Below are 23,624 nucleotides of genomic sequence, written 5' to 3'. Positions count from 1 at the left end.
CAGGCCGATTTGGTAAAAAGGGGAAGACAGGAGGGAAGAGATCAGGATTTTGTTAACTTTCCCATTTGGCCCCCAACCAGACCACTCCTCTGTCCTCCTGTGGGGCAGCCGTGGATGGACCATGCAGTGGAGTGAGTTAGGAACTCTGGGGTGGTTGTTACGGTTAGTTTTATGAGTGGCTGCTCTTTCTTTAAGGGAGGGAGTTGCTCTGGAAATGGGGAAGGTATGGCAAGAGGAAAGAGGAAACAAGGAGAGAGGAACTGGGTCTCTTACCTCATAGACCTGGAAAAAAATAGGGATTTGAAGTCAGCATTTTGAAGGGAAAAAAAAGAAGCAACACTTAATCACTCATTTCACACAGCTGGGACCCATCTGTGCTACACAAACCTTTGGGGGCCAGTCCTAACAAACAGGGGACAGAGGGGCAAGAAGTCTCCATTTGGGGATCCTCTCCTTCCCATAGGCACCAAATCAGCTAGAAGTGTTTTAGATCTGCCTAGAAATTTGCAGAAAGATCATCCAAAGTCAGTTGAGGGCCATCAGGAGCCAGCTGGGGCAGTCGGTGGGGGGAACTATCTCTGGACTAGTCCACAATAATATATGGATTCCTTTTGAAGTATTATGGAAAGTTCCACAAATACCTCTCAAAAAAAACCCTGAAGAAATGACTTCCAGGAGCATCTAGCATGAATGGCTTTGTTCAGAAAATCTTCTCTCCACAGTAGAGAAGGGAATGGGAAGGGGATTGATAGGACATTCTCTTCTAGATATTTCTTTCTGTTGCTAAATACATGGGCTCTAATCAAAGGCATGGGGAGCCCAAGGAGAGTGGGTGTGCATAAGGGTTGGAGGGATGGCCTTGGTACAAGTGGGGTGTGATTGGGATCAAGGGAGAGTTTTGCTGACTTTGCTCTCAGCAGATACCTGGGGCTTTGTATTAACCCCAAGGGCCCCTATCTTGGTTAGTTTCGGAACGAGCCAATCCCTACGCTGAGGTGGAGGTGGCCCACCATGGCTCCTCACAGTTCCCGCTCCCAACCTTGACCTACCCAGCTCTTTTTCTTCTTCTTTTTTGCATCAGCGTCCTTGCTGCTGCCAATGCTGGAATGGCTGGTAATGCTGTTGAGGCTCGAGATGCTATCTGAGGAGTTCTGCCTTTTGATCCGGAGTTCTAGGGGCCAAGAGCAAGTGGGAAGAACACACACACAGGGTAGATTTAAGAAGACATGAGACTTAAGGCAAGTGTAGCTGCAGGAGGTAGTCGAAAAGGGGACCAACCAACTCCTACAACCACATCATTCATTTTCTGAATCATGTCTTTTTTTTTTTTTTTTACTGTTTTTATTTATTTTAGAGAGAGAGAGAGACAGCATGAACACGGGAGGGTCAGAGAGAGAGGGAGACACAGAATCTGAAGACAGGCTCCAGGCTCTGAGCTAGCTGTCAGCACAGAGCCTGATGCGGGGCTCGAACCCATGAACCATGAGATCATGACCTGAGCCGAAGTCGGATGCTTAACTGACTGAGCCACCCAGGAGCCCCTGAATCATGTCTTTCAATAAGCATTTATTGACTGCCAATCATGTTTCAACATTAAAAAAATGCTAGAGGTAAAAAAAAAAAAGTAAGAATATAAGTAAGAAATGATTCTTCTTCTCAAGAAGCTTCCAGTCTAGTAGGATAAACAGCAGTATTCAAACTAATGAACTCAGCCTGAATAGGTCTGAGAAAGGCTTAATGAAAGCTGGCCTTCAATACTTTGATGGAGACATCAACCTACCATTTTTTAAAGTAAACTCTACCCTCAATGTGGGGGTCAAACTCATCACCCCGAGATCAAGAGCCACATGCTCCACAGACTGAACCAGCCAGGTACCCCTCAACCTACCATTTATCATGATTTTCCCCTGGAATACTTGGCTGCCTAGTGCTGCAAAGGCCAAGTGTAATTAGCCATGTGTCCTGCACTTAACCTAAATGAGTTTTAGTTTTCTCATCTGATGGGTAGAAAATCTTTTCAGCTCTCTGAGAAGGTTTGGAATGGCATAAGATGATCCACTTTTCCACCACAGAGAAGGAAAAACCAAGGAGGAAATGTTTGAGTCTTGAAAGAACAGAAGTTCTTCAGATGGGAACACTGGAAAAATGACTTAGGGCCAAAGAAAAAGTACATGCAGGGGTGCCTGGGTGGCTCATTCGGTTAAGTGTCTGACTTTGGCTCAGGACATGATCTTACGGTTCATGTGTTGGAACCCCATGTCAGGCTCTGTGCTGACAGCTCAGAGCCTAGAGTCTATTTCAGATTCTGTGTCTCCCTCTCTCTCTGCCCCTCCCCAACTTGTGCTCTCTCTGTCTCAAAAATAAATAAACTATTAAAAAAGTTTAAAAAAAAAAAAAAAGAGAAAGTACATGCAGAGGCTCGGTGCAGGGCTTCGACTCTGCTTGCGGAAGCTCGGGCAGACCGGAAGGGAAGCAGGAAAGGGAGCGCAGAGAGAGGTGAGGGTGGAGGCTAGGCTCAGGCCAGATCGGGGAGAGCCCGGAATCCCTCTGAAAGGATATTTGCCTTTGTGCCATAGGTAATGATGAAGGGCAGCAAAGATTCTGAAGCAAGGGCAAAATATAATCAGATTTTTAAAGCATTTTTATTTTGAAATAATTACACACTCACATGAAATCCCAAAGAAATATATAGCCAGTGTCCTCCAATGTTAACATCTTGGCTAACTGTAGAACAATGCAGGCAGATAGGTTTTTTCATAGCACTTACTATGTTAACATGGAGAAAGAGAAAGTAGAGGGTTAGATCAGAGGTAGGGGGCTAGTTAGGTAGCTATCTGCAGTGTCCTCCAAGAGACAAGAGCTGTTGAGCGAAGATGTGGGTAGTTTCTGGTTTGTTTTCTCACTTTCTCTATGACCAAAAGTGCATCGTTTAACTCTAATCTTCCTTTCATACTACTGGGAAAACAAGATCCTAGGATTTGTTGAAGCACGTGGAAACCCTTTGTTCAAGGATTATTGAACCAAGTTTATGATACTATCGAGTACTTCCAGTTATTAAAAAAATTTTTTTTAATGTTCATTTTTGAGAGACAGAGAGACAGAGTGCAAGTGGAGGAAGGGTAGAGAGAGGGAGACACAGAATCCAAAGCAGGATCTGGCTCTGAGCTGTTAGCACAGAACCCAATGTAGGGGCTCAAACCCACAGACTGTGAGCTCATGACCTGAGCTGAAGTGGGACTGAGCCACCCAGGTGCCCCAGAGTACTTCCAGTTATTTTACAGGTATGGAAAATTCTCAAGAGAACATTCTGAATTGAAGTAAAGAAATTTTTATTTGTATAAAAATGGCTATATGTATCCCTATATATTTATTTGTATATGCATAGAAAATTATTTCATTTCTGGAAAGATTCACAAGAAATTATTAACCGTAGTTACCTCTGGGGAGTGAGATTTGGGGTCAGGGGTTCAGGGAAAGGGATGTTACCTTTTACTACATACCCTTTTATATAGTTTACATCAGGAGCTGGCAAGCTTTTACTCTAAAGAGCCAGATAGTAACTATTTTAGGCTCTGTGGCCAGATGACTCTGTTATACCACTTACTCAGCAATGCTATTGTTGCATTAAAGTAGCCACAGATTGGGGCACCTGGGTGGCTCAGTCGGTTAAGCCTCCGACTTTGGCTTAGGTCAGATCTCATGTTCGTGGGTTCGAGCCCCGCGTCAGGCTCTGTGCTGACAGCTAGCTCAGAGCCTGGAGCCTGCTTCGGATTCTGTGTCTTCCTCTCTCTCTGACCCTCCCCCTCTCATGCTCTGTCTCTCTGTATCTAAAATAAATAAAACATTAAAAAATTAAAAGAAAAAGTAGCCACAGACAACATGTAAATTAAGGAGTATGGCTGTGTTCTTGTAATACTTCATTTAAAAACTAGGTGGCAAGCTGGATTTGGTGAATGGGCCCTGGTTTGCTAACCCCTAGAGTTCACATGTATTGCTTTTATGATACAAATAAAATTAATTAAAATTAATTTAAAATAAAATGAAAGGCAGCAAAATAAGTGTGTGCATCTGTCAATCACCAGTTTCTTGGGGATTCCAAATAGTTGTGAGTCCATCGATTCAATTTAAAAATTATGTTATATAGTACTTTTAAAAGCAAAGGATGTTTTTGAATCAAATAACCTTCATGAAGGTACAGAATCTTTTGTGCATTTTAAATTTTGTGCCACACATGTTTATTACCTTTTTACAAATAAAGGTGGCATCATTGCTTTGAGCATTAGTTTACTGAATGTTCCTAGAAATCTTCCTGACCAAGTTGAGCCTGGGTCAACATGAACTGAGGAAAATATGAAAACTCAAAGCAGAAGACAGAACTCATTTATTCACTTAACACATAAATATCTGAAGGGTAAGGTATACTTGGGAAACTAGAAGTAGCTTACTATTCCAGATTCATCAGTTATGAGCTGTGTTTGACCAAGAGACTTATTTTCCCTGATCTTATTCTCAACTAAAAAAATACACTTTATAGGGCTGTTATAATCCTTAGAAAAGTGCTAGCATATAGTAAGTGCTCAACAAACGCTGGCTGTTCCTATTGCCACAGCTGGGATCAGAGTGCGAGAGGAGACAGGATGGAAGATGAAGCTGGAAAGAAAGGTTTGTCTTAGACCAGGAAGAGGATGGCGGTATGTCATACTAATACTAATAGGTTTGTAACATATTTTCTTTCCCTTTCACTTGTCTCTCTAAAATGTTTCAAACACACAGAAATATTTATAATAGAGTACAATGGACATCCATACGCCCTCCCCCCACCTAATTTAACAGTTGCTAATATTTTGCTATATTTATACTTGTGCATGCTCTCTTTCTCTCTTCCTCTACCTATAAATATGTGCACGTACACACTCATACAAACATACATATGTACAGAATTTTTTTTGAAAAATTTGAAAACAAGTGGAAGACAACATGACACTTTGCCACTAAATACTTCAGGATGCACCTTCTAAGAATAAGGACGTTATCCCACAACATCATCATCACATATAAGAAAATAAATAGTAATTCTTTTTTTTAAATAACTATTTATTTAAGTAATCTCTACACCCAATGTGGGCTTGAACTCATGATCCTGAGGTCAAGAGTCACACACTCCTCTGACTGAGCCAGCCAGGTGCCCCAGCAGTAATTCTTTTAAATTAATATCTAGTCCATATTCAAACTGGAATGATTTCTGATCTTAATTGAAATGACTGGATTACTGTGGTGGGGGGAGGGAGGGCAGAGTGTGAAGGAAGGACTGTGGAAATGCAAGATGACTTAGGAAATTATTGTAACAATTGAGAAAAAGAGTGATAAAAACCTGAGCCAGGACAGTGACAAGACAGAGGACAGAGAATTGAGTATCTGTCTGTCTGTCTGTCTATCTACCTAGCTACATGAGTTATATATATATACATTGCTCAATGAGTGCAACAGTGAGACATAAATGACTCTTCTATTAGTGGTTTGGGTGACTAGGCAGATGGTAATACCTCAAATGGGCAAAAATGCAGAAAGGAAAGGGTTGGTTTGTGCATTTGTAGGGGAGGTAGAGGGACTGCTTTTTAATGCTGGACATATTGAGTTAAAGACACCTATCAGGTGATCTAAGTGAGAATGTCCGAAAGTAGTTGGAAATAGAGGCACAAAATTCCAGAGAGAGATACGGCTTAGGAAGACAGAGATACAGATTAAGAGGAGGTTGTAAAACTTATCGAGCTAATAAACTCAGCAAGTCTGCAGGATATAAGATCAATATATAAAAAACTATTATGTTTCTATAAACTAGTAATGAATAATCTGAAAAAAATAGTTCTGTTTACAATAGTATCAAAAATAAATAGTATCAATAGTATCAATAATAAATAGTATCAAAAATAAAGTATCAAAAGGGAGCCTGGGCGCCTCAGTTGATTGAGCCTCTGACTTCGGCTCTGCTCATGATCTCATGGTTTGTGGGTTTGAGCCCCATGCCAGGTTCTGCACTGACAGCTCAGAGTCTGGAGCCTGCTTTGGATTCTGTGTCTCCCTTTCTCTCTCTGCCTCTCCTTGCTTGTGTGCTCTCTCTCTCTCTCAAAAAGAAATAAACATTAAAAAAATTTTTTTAATTAACAAAAGAAATACAAGACGTATATACTGAAAACAGCAAAATACCAATGAAAGGAATTAAAGAATATCTAAATAAATAGAAAGGCATGCCATGTTCATGGAAAACTTACTATTGTTAAGATGGCAATACTTTCTAAATCCATCCATATACAAAATCCCAGCAGGCTTATTTGCAGAGACTGAGAAAGGATCAATCTGATCCTGGAATTCCCATTGAAATGCAAAGGGCACAGAATAGACAAAACTATCTTGAAAAAGAATAAAGTTGGAAGACTAAGATTTCCTGATTTCAAAACTTACCACAAAGCTATAGTAATCAAGGCAGAGTGGTATTGGCTAAGGAGAGACATATAGACAACAGAATAAATAGTTTAAAAGTAAACCATATGTTTATGGTTAATTGATTTCCTACAAGTGTGCCAAGATCATTCAATGGGGAAAAATAGTCTTTACAACAAATGGTACTAGGATAACTGGAAAGCCACTTACAAAAGAATGAAATTGGATCCCTACCTCACACCATATATGAAAACTAACTCAAAGTAGACCAAGATCTATAAGAAAGATCTAAAACTATAAAACTTTATGGGGCGCCTGGGTGGCTCAGTCAGTTAAGCACCTGGCTTTGGCTCAGGTCATGATCTCACGGTTTGTGGGTTAGAGTCCTGAGTCAGGCTCTGTGCTGACAGCTAGCTCAGAGCCTGAAGTCTGCTTCAGATTCTGTGTCTCCCTCTCTCTCTGACCTTCCCCTGCTCATGTTGACTATCTCTCAAAAATAAATAAAAAAACATTTAAAAATTTAGAAAAAAAACCTATAAAACTTTAGAAGATAACATAAGAGTAAATCTTCATGACCTTGGATTAGGCAATAGGTTTTTAGATATATTACCTAAAGTACAAAAAAAAAAAAAGGAAAGAAAGGAAGAATAAAATAGATAAATTATACTTCACTAAAATTAAAATTTTTGTTCCTCAAAGGACACTATCAAGAAAGTGAAGACAAGCCACAGAATGGGAGAAAGGTAAATCATATATCTGATAAGGGTCTAGCATCCTGAATATATTAAAGCCCTTAAAACTCAACAGTAAAAAGACAACTGACTGAAGAATAGGCCAAGATTTAATTAGACATTTCTCTATAGATACACAAATGACCAATAAGCACACAAAAAGATGCTCAATATATTCTTAGTCATCAAGGAAATTTGCTTCAAAATCACAGTGAGATACCACTTCACATCTATTTTTTTTTTTTTTGAGAGACAGACAGAGACAGCGTGATCGGGGAGGGCCAGAGAGAGAGGGAGACACAGAATCTGAAGCAGGCTCCAGGCTCTGAGCTAGCTGTCAGCACAGAGCCCAACGCGGGGCTCAAACCCATGAACGTGAGATCATGACCTGAGCCGAAGCCAGACGTTCAACCGACTGAACCACCCAGGCACCCCGATACCACTTCACATCTACTAGGATGGTTAGAATAAAAAAGAAAAACAGTCAGGTTTTGACAAGGAGGTGGTAGGAATGTAAAACGGTGTAGCAATTTTGAAAACCAGTCTGACAGTTCCAAAAATAGTTAACATAGTTATCATATGACCCAGCAATTCTGCTCTTAGATATGTACCCAAAAGAACTGAAAAGATATGTTCACACAAAGGCTTGTACATGAATATTCATAGCAGCATTATTCCTAATAGACAAAATGTAAAAACAGTTCACTGTCCATGGACTGATGAATAGATAAACAGAATGTGGTATATCCACACAATGGAATATTATTCAGCCCTAGAACAGAATGAGGTACAGGATACAACATTGATGATTCTTGAAAACATTATTCTAAATGAAAAAAAGCCAATTACAAAAGACCCCATGTTGTATGATTCCATTTATATAAAATGTCCAGAATAGGCAAATCCAGAGAGACAGAAAATATGTATCAGTGGGTGCCGGGGGCTGAGGAGAGTAACAGAAAGTGATTGCTATGGATATGGAATTTCCTTGTGGATGATGACAATGTTCTGGAATTAGATAATGCTCATGGTTGTAAATATGCTAAAGCCCACTGAATTATCCACTTTAAAAAGGTGAATTTTATGGTATGTGAATTATACCTCAATTCAAAAGAAAAAAAGAAGAGGTTATAGAAGCTAGAGGATGAAGGAATGGGTTCCGTGAAGGAGTCAGAGAAAGTAGGAGAAGGTCAAGATGGGTATGATGAGCCAGAAGCCATGGGAAGAATTTAATGAAAAAAAGGAGACTTTAACATGGCTAGATCTTGGAAATCTTGGGATATTGTGTGTGTGTGTGTGTGTGTGTGTGTGTGAGACAGAGAGAGAGAGAGAGAGAGAGAGAGAGAGAGGGTTTTTTTTTTTGAGCACTTAACATATGACATATGCCTCGTACTATGACGAGATCTTCTGATTTGATACAACAAACTTCTGGTTAGGTACTATGTCTATTTTTACAGAAGTCAAGTAAAATAAGTACCAAAAATGATTAAATTTTGAAAAATGGGGGGTCCCTGTTGATTTTAGTGAAAGCAATTTGGTAGGGTGATAGTAATGGGAGCTAATTAGAGCAGGGTTAGGTGAGAAAGGGAAATGGAGGGTAAGTTTCTGAAGGAAGCAGTAAAGATTATAATTGGAAAGGATATAGGTGGATACATCTTTTTTCTTCTTAAAAAGATAAATGAACCTTTAGCAGCATTGTAAGCAGAGAGGAAGGGGTGAGTGGAGAATAAGATGTAGAAAGGTATGTGTAAGTGCTCTGGGGATATCAGTGCTAATGGGAGCATCCTCAAGCATTGGCTAAGGGATTCCTCTTGGCCAGAAGGACGGCCCCTTCTAACAAAATGGGAGAAAAATAAGTAAGGATAGGATGAATATAAATTGATGGAGTGGGGGAAGAGTCAATAGAGTTCTTACTTGAAAATGTCTATTTTCTTGAGTAAGGAGGAGGCAGAGTCTATGTTCAGAGTGACGGAGGCCAGTGGAATAAGGGGCTGGAGAACACTGATAGAAGTTGGGGATCACTGGGGCACCTGGGTGGCTCAGTCCGTTGAGTGTCTCTTGATTTCAGCTCAGGTCACAATCCCAGGTTTGTGAGATCGAGCCCCACATCTGACTCTGTGCTGACAGCACAAAGCCTGCTTGGGATTCTCTCTCCCCCTCTCTCTCACTCATATTCTTTCTGTCTCTCTCAAAATAAATAAACATTAAAAAAAAAAGAAATTGGGGATCACTGATAGTGGACTAAAAAGGAAAACAGACCACAGACAAGTTAGAGGACTATCCAACTGCTCTGGAAGCCTGCCTGTCAGACATTGTAGGATTCGGGGGCTTCAGACCACTACTTATATTGACTTTCCAAGCAAACTTGACTGGTTGTTAAATGCCAAGGCTAACTTATCATTTGAGCCCCACGTACCCTTGCAATTTTTGTCTCATTTGAAGAGTAGACTACATTCTCCATGGAGAACAGAAAAAAGGATCAAATAAGAATATATATGTATGTGTGTTTGTGTGTATGTGTATAAAAATGTAAAGTGCTAACATTTTAAAATTTATTTAAAAAAATTAACATCCAAGTTAGTTAGCATATAGTTCAATAATGATTTCCGGAGTAGATTCCCGTGATTCATCCCCTGTGTATAACACCCAGGGTTCATCCCTACACGTGTCCTCCTTAATGCCTCTTGCCCATTTAGCCCATCCCCCTACCCATAACCCCCCCAGCAACCCTGTTTGTTCTCTATATTTAAGAGTCTCTTATATTTTGTCCCCATCCTTGTTTTTATATTATTTTTGCTTCCCTCCCCTTATTAAATTGCTAATTTCTTAGACTTTATTTTGTAGAGGAGTTTTAGGTTCACAGCAAAATTGAAAGAAAGGGGCAGAGGTTTTCCATTTCACCCTATGAATGCATAGCCCTCCCCCCGCATCGGCACCCCCCACCAGATGGGTGCATTTGTTACAGCTGATGAGTCTGCACTGACATATCATTATCAGCCAGAGTCCACAGTTGATATGATGACATGAGGGTTCACGCTTAAGGTTACACATTCTACGTGTTTGAACAAATGTGTAATGACAGGCGGTCACCATTATAGTATCATAGAGAGTACTTTTGCTGCCCTAAAATCCTCTGCGCTCTGCCTATTCATCTCCACCTCCCCCCTGAGCAATCACTGATCTTTTTACAGTCTCCATAGCCTTGTCTTTTCCAGAATGTCATATAGTTGGAATCATACAGCACATAGCCTTTTCTCATTGGCTTTTTCCACTTAGTAACGTGCGTTTGAGACTGCTCCATATCTTTTCATAGCTTGTTAGCTCATTTCTTTTTAATGCTGAGTACTGTTTCCTTGACTGGCTAGAGCTCAGTTCATTTATCCGTTCACCTACTGAAGGGCATCTCGGTTACTGCCAAGTCTTGGCAATTATGAATAAAGCTGCTATAAACATTCAGGTTTTTGTGAAGACGTAACATTTCAACTCCTCTGGGCAAATACCAAGGAGAGTGACTGCTAGAATATATGGTAAGATTACCTTTAGTTTCTTTTTTTAATTTTAACATTTTATTTATTTTTGAGAGAGCACAAGCAGGGGAGGGATAGGGAGAGAGGGAGACAGAAGATCCAAAGTGGGCTCCGTGCTGACAGCAGCGAGCCTGATTTGGGGATTGAACTCCCAGACCATGAGATCATGACCTGAGCTGAAGACAGATGCTCAACCAACTGAGCCACCCGGGTGCCTCCAGATTTACTTTTAGTTTCTTAAGAACAAAGTGCTATTTTAATGATTGTCTGTGACAGCTCATGGGCTTTGCCCTAAAGGTTCGGGGGAAGATCTATGGGGATTATAGGTCTACTCAACTCCCCCTCATCCCCAAGGATGTGGGATCATGCCCCTGGCTCTGACTAGTCCATAAGATCACACTGAAGGGCATCAAAGGGGCCTCACCATCTAAAAATTTGATATGGGAGTTGGCATACTGTAAGCATCAGTAAAAATTTCCAATAACCCCATTTCTGTTCTCCTTCAACCTCAGGCTGGACATCCTACCTTTGGGTGTGGCTTCTGAGGCGTTAAGGGCTCCCTGAATGACTGCCTGTGCTTCAGAGTTCTTTTTCTTCAGAAAGTCTATGGTTTCTCGTAAATCCAGCAGCTCAGTGTCCTAGAGAGATACGACCATGGTGTCATTCGTTGGGATTGGGAGCACCTACTATGTGCCAGGCAACAGGCTAGGCACTGGAATTCTACCAGACTTAATAGAGAAGGCAGGGGACGGGGACAATTGCACGTTGAGAACTCAGGGTGACGGAAGGTGGGGAGAAGCTGGTGCTCGGGAGAGAGAGGAGGAGGTGAGCCTTGGCCTGTCTGCCAGGAGAACTCCCAGCTCTCTTACCTTCTCCTCTGCTGTCTCTGCCAGGTGTCGGAGGCGGGATGTCATATTCACCAGGCTCTGCTCGAAAGCTGCCACTAGATTAGCCTGAAATAAACATGTGAGGAGGTTCATACATTGCCTGAGGCTTGGGAAAAGAAAAGACTTTTATGGGAAGTAGTTTGAGCTGATTTTCTGCATCTCAGCACTGACCAATGCTGACAAACCTTTTGGGGATTTTTAAATACTGATCTCCCTGAACTGACAAGGGGGAATCAAACACCCTTCTGGCTTGAGGAAATTTCCTGGCGGGGACCAGCTTCTTGACAGATGAGGTGGTACAGAGGGCATGAGAGGAGCGCAGGTTTTTGGAGGCTCTTGGAGACTTGGGACCTGGTACCTATCATCACCAGAAATGGGACTGTCCCTCTGCTCTTCAGAAGGGCTATAACCTCTGGGTCATTCTTATTCTCTTGATTTAACTCTTGCATTGTCTGGCAGGCTGGCCCCTCACCTCCCAGCAGAAACTGGTGCTTTTTTCCACCTCTCTCAAGGGCCCTCTGTTCTTAACTCCATTCTGCATCTCCTAGTTCCTGGTTTCCTCAGGCTGTCTCTGCAGGGCTGAGGAGAGAAGGAGCTCAGGAAACTTTAGGGGCATTCCACAGTTTGGCCACTAGATGTCAGGTGGATTTCATGAGGAGGAGGCCAGCGGGGAAGGGTGGAGCTAAGACTTGGAGCAGAGGCTAGCCCAGCGGCTGCTCAGAAAGGTGCAGGGAGGGGGAGCTAGGAAGGCAAACACTTGGGGATGGAGGAACAGCCATTGCCAGAGGGTATCTGAGCACGTCACTGACTCTAGCCAGAAGTCAAGGTATATTTTGGGCAGGTCCTTCATCCAAAGCTCTAGGAGGTATGTCTGTGACACCTGTCACTACTTCCTGTGGGCCAACTCTAGTTTATACCCGTTGCCCTTGAAACATGTGGGGAGGCTACTTCCATTTGACAGTGGCTGCAGGCAATCCCTTTGGACCCCTGTGAGCTGCATCTTCCACGTGCACACACTATGAATCTATCTAGGCCTGGGCTCCGTGGCAGATCTATGTCATGACCCTGAGCCACTGACTTTCACCTACTGTGCAAAAACAGGGGGGCCTCCTGTTTTCTTGGCCTCAGGTTGCCTCCTGCTCACTTCTCCACATCCCCGCATAGGTCTGTGAACAGACTGCTTGGAGTCCCTGGACATCTACCCGTGAGAGACCCTAGGAACTGCTGTCCTCTTGTGTGCTGTCTTGGCCTCTTCTCACTGGGGGCTCCTTCTGCTCCGGATGGGCTTTCCTCCTGTCTCCTACATATCCTCTCCCTCCTTTGGACCTTCCCTAACCCTCAACCTCACCGGGGTGCCAATGAGACCTAAGGGCTACACAGTGGTGCCAGAGAGAGGTGGGCACTTGAGAGGGGTAGAAATGGCTTACAGCCCTTCCCTGTCTAGGGTGTGTCCTCAGCGTGGGCAGCTGGGAAGTTCCACGGAACATAACAGAAGCTCAATCAGGAATCAGGGGATCCTGCAGAGTCTTGGCATCACCGTCTCCTGCTTGAGGGCAGGACTCCAACCCTCAACAGAAATCTGCCTCTCAAATTCAGAACCTGTCATGTCTGGCTATTTGTTCTCTCTTAGCCAAGGGGAACTTCCTGTTTGAGGAAAAATCACCTTCTAAATTCATTTTCTTGGCTTTCGCCCAGCCTTGACAGCATGAGGGCTGACAGATTCAGTGTAAATGAATCAGCCGCACTAATGTTCTGGCACCTCTCCCCTCAGCATCTCCCAGATGCGAATTTCCTGGGGTGTGCAGGACGTGACCCGGGCCACCGGCCGTGGTGGGTGGGGCACACGGGAAGGAAGAGATGGTTCTTGCTTATACTGTAATTCTTAGGAGTCCCCAAGAGTGGGAAACCGTGCTTGATACGGGCTTCAAACAAACTAGTGAGTGTACAGCGTACTAGCTGAGAGTTTGGGAAAAGAGAATAATGAGCGTGGTGTGAAAACGGCTGTTGAAACAGAATGGAAACATGCAAAACCTTGGTGGAGAGTCGTTTACCTGATCCCAAGAAGACCCCAGACCTGACAGCTGGGTTCCCCAGAGAGGAAGCGACAAGAAAAAAACCCAGAAACTACTGCGGAAATTGTAGACATGGTTACTTTTGTGTGAACACTTGGAAGGCTTCTGCAAATCCGGCTCAGCTGTTGTTTACAGCTTTGGGGGAAAATGGCTTCTATGTTCTCTGTTTGCAAGTTGGTCACAGGGGAGAAACTACCACAGCCTAGGGGAGAGGAGGTGGTTTCCTTTCCCCCCATCTCACGGGGTAGAAAAACCAAGGCCTAAAGAAAGAAAGAAACTCATTCTACTTGGATGGACTGAGGGCACGCAGAGGACAAAGAATCCTGGCCCCCAAGCTCCAGCTCAGGTCATCAGTGCCACCTGCCCAAGGAGCCTGCTAAGAAAAGGCAGTTGCGAGTGAAGCAGCTGAGCCAGAACGAGAACTGAGTTTCTAAGTGGTGCCATGCTCACCTGGCAGAATGCTAATAGCCAGTTTTGTGCCCGCCCTTTTACATGGCATGAACAAAGGGCAGCGGCAAAGAATTGCGAAGGTTCTATAATACATAACTACTTCTGTCCATGGTTAATGGCAAGGTTGTTCCCACCTCCATGTAGAGTCACTGATAATCCTTTCTCTCTCTAGGGAGTTCAAAGACCACTGGGCATGAACATATCCATAACCTATTTATTATGGTGGGGGCAAAAACAGTGCTTTATAAAAATTGAGAAAGAGATAGCGAAGGCCAGTCACCAAATCCTCTGTTGTAAAGCTATGAACAGGACCCACTCCCTTGGAATCTAAGCTCAGGGGATATCTTATGAGAGAATTCTCCTCCTTTGGCTGAAGTTATCTGACGTGCGGCCAAAATAACTGCCCGGGTCTTCCCCTACTTTACGGCACTCACATTGGCAGAAAGTTGAGACGTCAGGGTGGCCACTTTTTCCTGGGATGATTCTAATTCCCTGCGAAGCTTCCGGATTTGCTGTGAAAGGGAGAGAAAGAAACACAAACTTATGGTGGCAGAAGAAGTAGGAGATCTGGAGGCAAACTGGGGTGCAGTGGTGTTAACAAGCAGAGACAAAGGCTTTGCACCCTACCTCAGACTGCATCCTCTCCTCAGCCTGAAGAAGGAGCACAGAAGGAGAGAAAGAGAGAAGGAGGCAGTTACTATGGAGGTGAAGAAGCCAGGCCCCAGTGGCAGGGCAGAGAACTTGAAGAAGTGTGACGCAGAGGTATGAAGAGGCTGAAACTCCATTTGTGGCCCTGGCCCCTCACAAGGTGGGCTGAGACCCTATACTTGGGTTCGCATAAAAGATTTCTCTGGTGCTCATCTCTAGCCAAGATGTCATTGCCAAGAAGGCTAGGAAATAAAACTCTGGTTGCTCTGAAGAGTAATCCTTACTGCCACTGACTTGAAGGAGTGAAGAATTAAGGGCAAAATAAATCCAAGACCTGAGTTACACCTAACAGCAAAATGCAGTGTGCCCAGTCCCCCGCAGAAACACTTGGTAAATTCTATATGCTATTTGGATCCTGGAGTCCTATAAATCTACCCATTCTACCTTGCCACGAATGCTTCTCACTTACCCTGGCACAGAATGGGCTCTATCATAAGGGGATTGTTGAGTTTTCAAAGGAGGTGCTTGGGAATTGGTGGTGAGGCCATGGAGACCACTGACGAACTGATGCACAACTGAGTGCTCCAAGCTCTAGGCGCCTTCCCCCCATCCCCACCCCAGATCCATGAGGCATAATGAATAGGCAGCAGTGCCCTCTGACCCACTAGTTACCCCAACACAGGTTCTAGGGAGCACTGCAATGGGAGGGGACAGGGTTGGGGGAGGAAGAGAAGTAACGCTCTTACTGAGGAGTAAGTGGAGGAGGCACTGGAGGCCAGGGACAGCACTGAGCCATGAACTGAAAGAGAAGCAGAACACAGAGTTAACAGAGGGCTCCAGCCCAAGGGGTTCCAGGGTGGAGCCCTAAGGCAGGAGTTTGGATTCTGATTCTGGAGGGCATCTGGAGCAAACAGATTGGTTATCACAACAGCCCAAAGCAGGCAGGTGTCTGCTGAGGAGGTGAGGTCCTGAGCAGAGCTAGCCTCCTCCCTCGGTCTACATTTTCTGGCAGCCTGGGGATGGCAGACCCTTGCTCAACCGGCTCCGAAGGGCCCGAGGGTTCAGGGGGAGGGAAAGGACATATTCATGGATAGGCATCATTTTATCTTCCCAGTCAGGAAAGTACTTAAGCTTCGGAAGAGGAGAGTTTCTCTTCAGAGCTGCTCAGGACAAATACTGCAATTCTGCTTGTGCCTCCTCTCCTCAGCTCTGGGGACCATTCAGATGAAAATTGTACTAAAGTGTAAAATACTCGTTCTGATGATTCAATAGCCCTACTGACAGACCTACAGCAGCGTCTGCAAGGATGCCGCCAGGCTGAGTGTCCTGCAAATAACCGGAAGCAGCTCTCCAGTAAAGCCCCGTCTTCCAGGCTCTGACCATGAACACCCAGATCGCCACAAACAACCACAGGGCCCTCCCTGAAGCTAAACTTCGGAAGTTTTTTTAGTTTTTTTTTTTAAGTAGGCTTCACGCCCAGTGCAGAGCCCAACACGAGGCTTGAACTCATGACCCTGAGATCAAGACCTGAGCTGAGATCAAGAGCTGGACGCTCAACCAACTGAGCCACCTGGGCGCCCCGTGGGACATTCTTGAAAGAGGAATGAGATGCCGAGTTCTTCCTCAGAATTTAAGAGCTACCATTATGCCCCTTGATCTTTTCACATATTGAGAGAGACTGTGGTGGAGGAAAGACCACTGCCGGAAGGAGGAGGGTAGGAGCTGCAGTTTTCCGAGCACTCCGAGGGGTACCATGTAACCCTTCCACGCTCCATTTCCCTCCCCCAACCCCAACGGCAGATGGTCCAGCCCAAAGCCCCAGTGCCAGACGGTGCCACCCAAGGTTTCTGGGCCCCCAGACCCTTCAAAGGGATGGGAAGAAAGAACTGAAATGGCCCGAACTCGATGTTCTGTGAATCATGTACGTGTGTGTGGTGGTGGTAGTGGTGGTAGTGGAGGCAGTGGAGGTGGTGGCGGGTGAGGGGGCCCAGCGGAGCTGGAATGAGCGTGAACCGCGCTGGCATGAAGTCTCACCGTCGTCCGTGGGGTCTCGGAAGGATCCTGACCGAATCATCCCCTTGGGTCTCTCGGCCAGGGACAGGGTGCTCCCCATTTGGGAGCCGCTGTACAGCTCGAAGGCCGCCTCGTGGGTGGGGATGCTGTTGGAGCGGGTGATTCTTGGCGTGGTGGCCGCAGTGGGACTCACTGGAAGGACAGAGGGGAGGGGGACAGGAGAGGGAGGGGGAGGGCAGGAGAAGAGGCAGGGTCATCAGCTCTCTGGGTCCCTTGGGAAATGGAGCACCAGGAGCACGGGAGGCAAATGGTGAGAGGGCAGGAGAGGAAGGGGGTGGGGTGGGGCAGTGGGAGTGTGCAGGCAGCCAGGGGTTAGGGGTGGGGTCTCTCCTGGGGAGATCGAGCCCTAACGCAGAAGGGCCCTGCTGTCGGGGAATAAAGGGAGAACAGCGTTTCCTATTTTAAAGACCTTCCCTCAGCACTGCCTGCCCGAGAACTGTCGCTTTGCTGAAACTTTCACATCACTTGAATGTGGCGATGAAAAATGGGATGTCGTGTTTCCATAAAATACACCTGGCAGCTTGGGAGGGCTAAGAATTCAGACCAAGACTCAGATCTGAATGATGACAAAGAGGCAGCTAGAGAAGGGGGCCAGGCCGTGGGCTCCGATGGGCTTGGCATTGTGGGAGGGAGTGAGACTCTCCCCATCAGCCCTGTGTTCCTAGGCCACTGGTCGGTTCTGACGCAGCAAGAAACACAGCCCTCTCTGCCCAGCATCCCCCTGGCTGGAAGGTCAGATGGACGGAGCTCAGGTAAGTTTCTTAGAATCTGCTCTGAAGCTGGGCTCCAGCAAATCCCTGCTGACCTGAAGAAACTGCTCCCCTCTGTCCGCCTCCCCCACCCTCCACGGGTTTACAGCCTCCCGGGGTTCACTTCCCCCATGCAGCTCCCCCGGCTTCTCTTTTGCCTCCACACAGGCAGGTGGCTGTGTCTCAATAAAGACCTGTGTGGAAGATTTCACACCTCTCTTGACCCTTTCAAATATGTAAGATGATCACGGGTTAGCCCCGCCCCTTCATCCTGCAGCATTAATGCATGGCCTCTTGTTTGGTCCTCAGTGGAGACGGAGAACAAGCAGACCCCATCCTCCATTTCATGGCCCTTCAGCAACCAGATGACTTTTCCTTAAGAATCATTCCCTCCGCTAGACAAAATGATCTCAATTCCTAGTTTTTCCTCAAATTGCCTGCAGCCATCCCACAGGCATGTTCCAGGTCCTCCTTTTCCCTTATTGCTTTCCTTGACTCAGCTGAGAGAGGAGGAGGTGGATCTAGAAAGAGCAAATGACAGGCTTGTCCCAGGCTCCTTCTAAAGGGGTTCCCATTGAGCCAATCACGGCACGCTGCTTCCCAGAGCCAGGGCTGGCGTGCCCCTGTGCTGGGGCCAGGCCTCCACCTGAAGCTTCTTTCCCGCCCTGCCTCTGAATCAGCAGTCTCTTCCTTCTTTCCTAGCTTTCCTTTCTCCTTAGGCTTTAGGAAGGGTGTAGCCAGGACGTGTCTCCACTAGCTCTGCCTTCAGGGCTAGGACGGTCCTGGTTCAGTCACAGCAGCTGGGAAACCTGCACTTTTCTGGGTTTGGAGGCAGATTTCATAGTTTGCAATCAACAACGGTCCCTTCTTTCCTCTCCACAAGCCCAGTGTGTTAGTGTTGCAGCCCCGAGTGTGGCCGTTCCTTTCTGGCAACGACTTCCTGCTGCTGGCACTAATTTGATCTCTGGGCCTTCGTTTATGGCTTTTCCACACCATCATTCAGACTCTCTGATGCTACAGGGACCCTACAGCTTGTGCCCAAGGGCAACTTTTCAGTTTAGGATCTTGAAGCACTTTGCCTTCAATCTGATTTTGGACGGATAGATAAACTGAGGCACCATGAAGCAACCCAGTACAGTGGGAGTCAAATACGAGATGAGCCCTAAAGCCCAGCTGCCTTGCCTCACACTGCAAGGTGACCCCTGTTTCATCCCATGCCACAGTGAGTGACCGGAAACACTGACCTATGTTGGTAAGCTGGCCCTTTGCACTCAAGGACATGGAGAGCGCAGGGGGGGAAGGCAGTTCTGACTGGTCGTCGGATTCAGGCAGCCCACCGATGGTATGGGAGTGTCGCCTCTCCTTGGTCTCCTCCTGGGACTGAAGCTGGTACCTGTAAGATGTAGCAGAAGAACTCAGTCTGGGCAACCAAGAAGTGGTATCAGAGGTTTGGCTGGTGTGGAAGTTCTGGATGCAGAACAAGGGAAAGGCAGAGCAGACAGAGCTGCCTAAGGGGTGAGGGAGCAAGAGCTGTGCTGACTCAACCTCTTCTCCCACACCCTCAAGAGAGTCCTGAGGGACCAGCGGATAGCTCTATGGGACATCCTGAGGTGAGGACTGACATGATGGAGGGGGCATGAGAGCCTTTTCCCTGGAGCTCAGGATAGAGCTTAGGGAGACACCTATCTGAAGACCTCAGGGCTGTAATATTGGTGGAGGACCAGGGTGTCTTGCTCTCCCCCATCCCAGTGACCCCAAGGTGGCCTGTCCTCCCATCGGCTTTGAGGGAGGAAAATTACAGAGAGGAAGTTTAGTCAGGATCGGGGATGGCACAGGCTGGGACAGGTAGATGTAGGATTCCCATGTGCCAACCTGCTTCCCAAAAGAGACCTCTGGCTATAAAGCTGACTCACACGTAATACTCAGCTTGGGTAGGGTGCTAGGAGGCATACACACAGGCACCACATACAAAGAACTCAGCTAAAAGGGACACTAAATTCACGACCGGGCCTTAGGATGGGTCAAGTTACAGTTTTTTGTAAAGACCAGGATCTGCAGATACAGGAAAGGAAAAACACACGAGGGTTACCTGAGCCCTTTCTTGGGAAGAGTGTTCCGATCCCGCTGATTACTGTGCAGGAAAAAAAAAAAAGAGAGAGAAGCATGTGGGTCCATCTCAGAAACTAGAATTTGGGACCACAGATTTGCAGGATGCAACACCTGACACAGGACAAGGAACTGCAAACCCCTTTATCTCTATAAACAAAATAAGAAGACAGTTGCAGTCTGCCTCTGGGCTTACAACTTGAGAAAGTTACTTGAAATACTAAGTGTTATTTTCTGCTTAGGAATCAGGATGTGGTTAGCTCCCTAAAAGATCAGATTAAGGTGTGATATAATAGAAATTGGTCTGGCCTAAAACGTAAAAGCTTTGGATGACAGGTTAAACTACTCTGGAAAGCTTGGGAAAGTCACTTAATGTCTGTGCACTAACGTCCCCAGTGCACAATCCTCCCAGTGATAGTAATAATGACTTGTAAGCATAGTAATTTAAAACTCCTACTTATTTCCTGGAGTTGTTGTGAAGCAAATGAAATTACTTAATGCACGTGAAAAAAATTTTCAAAGTCACAAAGTGGCAATCAAATACAGGACAGTGTTACTGATGGTGAAATGAGCCAGAGCCGTCGGGACGGACCCAGGTTCGTTTCTCTCCATCTACTTACCTGTCCGACTGCCCAGTTCTGGGGCTGCCGCTCCAGGGCAGCTCTTCCGTTTCTTCCTCTGGGGGTGCGGCAGGGGGCGCTGGGGGGGTGGGGACAGGGGTGCTGCTGGGGAAGGCACTGGGCAGGCTCATTGGCATCTGGAGGGACTCCATGCTCCTGTGCAGGCCTGAGAGTTTGGGGTACATGCGGGTCTCTTTGGGGACACTGAAACCACTCATTAGCTCCAGGCCCTGGGAGAAGCTGGCTGAGTTAATATTGAGAATGGGAGCCGGGCTAGGGGTGAAGCACGAAGGGAGAGTGCTTCCGGTTGCTGAGCTCGGAGGATGCAGATCTGGGACCTTCGAAGCGTGTGCATCGCTTGACGACGGCAGGTCCAGACTGTTGGAGTTGACCTTGTCTAGGTTGGCTAGTGAGGGCGGCTTGACAAAGCTCTTAGCTGTGGCCCTGAGGGAAGTGAAAATTAAAGTATTTAGAATAACAGAGTTACGGAAGCAGGAGGCAGTCTGAGTGAGGGGGACAGCACATGCACATGAGAGACACACAAATGGATTTACATACAAAGATATGTGTAAGTAAACACAGAAAAACCACCTGTACAAGTGCTGAAGATAGTTTAAGCGTTGATCAGGGAATAGTATAAACGCAGCAAGTTTTGAATGGGAGAGAAGGAACTTGGTACACAGGGGAGGGGAGGGGAAGGAGCCATGCAAAGGTCCAGGGGCAATAGTGGGTAGGCCATGCCTCACTTAGTCTAAGGAGTACAGGGATGTATCAAAGAGCCAGCAGAGAGACAAGAGAGAAGCTGCCCAATTCGGGTACCTGAGAGGGGTTGGTGGCAGCTCTGCCAACTTGGTGGCTGGGGGGTGGCTGGCTTGGTTCTTAGGAGTACTCTCTGGGGAGCCAATGCTCTTCAGGGAGATGTTGTCCGAGTCCAAGGCCACTGCCTTGGCTTTGGCTTTCTCCTTTTCCCGATCTGTCTGATTGACAGGGGCTGGAGTGGTCCGCCCACTGGCCACCTTGGAAGGCTCCTTCAGTCTGGAGGGTGTAAGGCCCCCCTGCTTGGTGCTAAGGAGGCTGGGGTCAATGCTGCTGCTTACAGGGCGAGGTCCGCCCCGCCCACCGGTCACGCTCATAGAACTGGACTTGGCTGGCCGGGGCAGGCTTCGGTACTGGATGTTGGAACGGGCACCAGGAGCCAGGAATCCGGGCTCTGCACTGTTGGACACATCTAGGCTAGTCTTGCGTCCATTCACGGGCTTGACAGGGATGCCTGAGGACTTCTGGATCTTACTGAGAGTGGCTGAACTACCAGTCTGCATGACAGTGGCAGTGCCCGTGGCAGGAGGAGGCTTCTTGTAGCCAAAAGATCCCGAAGTGGAGGGGCGAGCAATGCCCGAGGGAGGCTTCTTAGCATCACTCAGGCGATCCCGGCCGGCGTCAGAAGAGGAGCGCTGTAGCCCGGTGTTCTTCACTGCAAGTTTACCCTTGTCTGTGGCTTTGCCTTCCGGTTTGCCTGTAAGAGGGCAGGAGATGAGTTAAGAGTGGCTGTAACTGACCAATAGTTTGGCAGTATCCCGGCAAATCCTTTTCTTTGCCTCCATGGGAAAAGGACACATTGTCAATGCACTATAGAATTTTAGAGACCTAAACACAGGTAAGCAGGAACTGCTGATGAAATTTCTTGCCAGAGGAAGGAGACTTGTTAGGAGCACCCTCAGGGTTTGTTTGTTTCTTTGTGGTATGGTTTGTTTTGCTTTTTGTTATTTTCTGCTTCAAAGGTAGGACATGCCAGGGGCACCTGGGTGCCTCAGTCAATTAAGTTGACTCTTGATTTTGGCTTAGATCATGATCTCACGGTTCATGGGTTCATGGGATCAAGCCTCACGTTGGGCTCGGTGCTGACAGTGTAGAGTCTGTTCGGGATTCTCTCTCTCCCCTTTTCTCTACCCCTCTTCAGCGTGCTCACATGAGTGTGTGTGCTCTCTCTCTCTCTCTCAAAATAAATAAACTTAAAAATAAAACCCACTCCCATTAGAGTAGGATATTCCATTTTGGTTAAAATGGCAGAAGCCACTATAAAGATTAAAAAAGGATCACGTCTAACGTTTGGTCAAGGAAGGAGGAAAAGGAGGGGCTGCCAACAGACCAGAGTGTGGCCATACTTCCGGTAAGTAGAGGCTGGAGGGAAATGTCAATTAAGGAAAAAAGTTATCCAAGGGGCCAACTTTGGGAGCAATACAATTCTGATTTCTTGTTTCCTTGGGACCTTACTGGGATGCCAAGCAAGTATCTTGTGAAGAAGTACCAGCCAAATGTCTTGGGAGAGGAAAGAAAAAAACCAATGGAAAGTATCTGAAGGCAGGTTGAACTAGTCTCTGAACATAACATCCTCCTGCCTGTCACTCTTATTAGCTGTACAATTTTGGCTCTGCCCTTAATCTCTTTTTGTTTTTATTTCTATATTCATAAAATGGAAATAGTAATACCCATCTTCCCTGACTCACAGGACTGTTGAGAAGACCAGATTATATACATCAAAGCACTGTGTAAATGTTTGCTACCATCCTGTGGGTTAATGACCATAAGAGGAGGAGGAGCAACCAAAGAAAGAGGACTTTTCCCTCGTCCCTTCCTTTATTCCAGCCTCACCTGCGACTTTGAGGGCACTCTGGGCTGTGTGAGTGATGGGGGAAGTGACAGCCACTGGTGGGGTCTTGCCTTTCTTCAGGGAACCAGGGTGTCCCAGGCTGACGGGCTTTTTCAGCTCCCCAACCTTGGATGAATCATCACAGCTTTCGGGCCGCTCTCTCCGCCACTTAGAAGTCCCAGGTTCCATCTTTAGGCTCCCACTGTCGTACTCCAGTTTTTTGGGGGCCTTCTCCTCTGATTCACTAAACCAGCTCAGCCCACTTTCTGCCAGTGAGCGCTTCTCTGAGTCTGTGCGAAGCTGAAGAAGAGAACAGAGAGAGCAGAGTGAGACACTCACTTGGGGATGGAAAGATGGAGGCTGAGGGGATTTATTTTGGTCATTGGGTAGCCCTGATCTTTCCATAGTAGTGTCAACCCAGGGCTTTGACTGTGCCAGAGAAAAGACATCCTGTGTGTCTTGGGGTTTCTTTTTCTTTTCTGGTTGGTACAGCTCTTACGGAGTTCACTCCAAGAAGGCGTGGGCACTAACGCAGGTGCTACTGAGACTACAGCTCGTATCTTGGGTGACTGCTTGGTAGCCTCAGGGTTCCCTTGGCCAGCTCTAAGAGGACTTGGACCCAGTCCTATGGAGTGGGTGAGTGTATGTGCAAACGTGTACCCAGGCATTGCCATCC

The 23,624-nt window shown here is 46.3% G+C and overlaps 1 protein-coding gene across 1 annotated transcript in view; it reads right to left on the bottom strand.

Annotated features, from left to right (window-relative positions):
- The window catches only part of NAV1 (neuron navigator 1), a 179,536-nt gene that overhangs the window by 16,983 nt on the left and 138,929 nt on the right, over positions 1-23,624 (bottom strand). Inside the window, exons 7-19 of the mRNA XM_029935451.1 lie at positions 22,951-23,248; positions 21,121-21,814; positions 20,302-20,745; positions 19,665-19,706; positions 18,820-18,968; positions 16,788-16,958; positions 15,500-15,552; positions 14,733-14,756; positions 14,540-14,617; positions 11,566-11,649; positions 11,223-11,334; positions 1,050-1,171; positions 274-282 (exon numbers count right to left, since the gene is read on the bottom strand). Of these exons, the coding sequence (XP_029791311.1) occupies positions 274-282; positions 1,050-1,171; positions 11,223-11,334; positions 11,566-11,649; positions 14,540-14,617; positions 14,733-14,756; positions 15,500-15,552; positions 16,788-16,958; positions 18,820-18,968; positions 19,665-19,706; positions 20,302-20,745; positions 21,121-21,814; positions 22,951-23,248 (2,280 nt within the window). The remainder of the gene's footprint in view (positions 1-273; positions 283-1,049; positions 1,172-11,222; positions 11,335-11,565; positions 11,650-14,539; positions 14,618-14,732; positions 14,757-15,499; positions 15,553-16,787; positions 16,959-18,819; positions 18,969-19,664; positions 19,707-20,301; positions 20,746-21,120; positions 21,815-22,950; positions 23,249-23,624) is intronic.

The sequence above is a fragment of the Suricata suricatta genome, chromosome 3, assembly GCF_006229205.1.
Source record: "Suricata suricatta isolate VVHF042 chromosome 3, meerkat_22Aug2017_6uvM2_HiC, whole genome shotgun sequence".
Taxonomy (NCBI): Eukaryota; Metazoa; Chordata; class Mammalia; order Carnivora; family Herpestidae; genus Suricata; species Suricata suricatta.
This window is presented reverse-complemented; position numbering and strand designations above follow the sequence as displayed.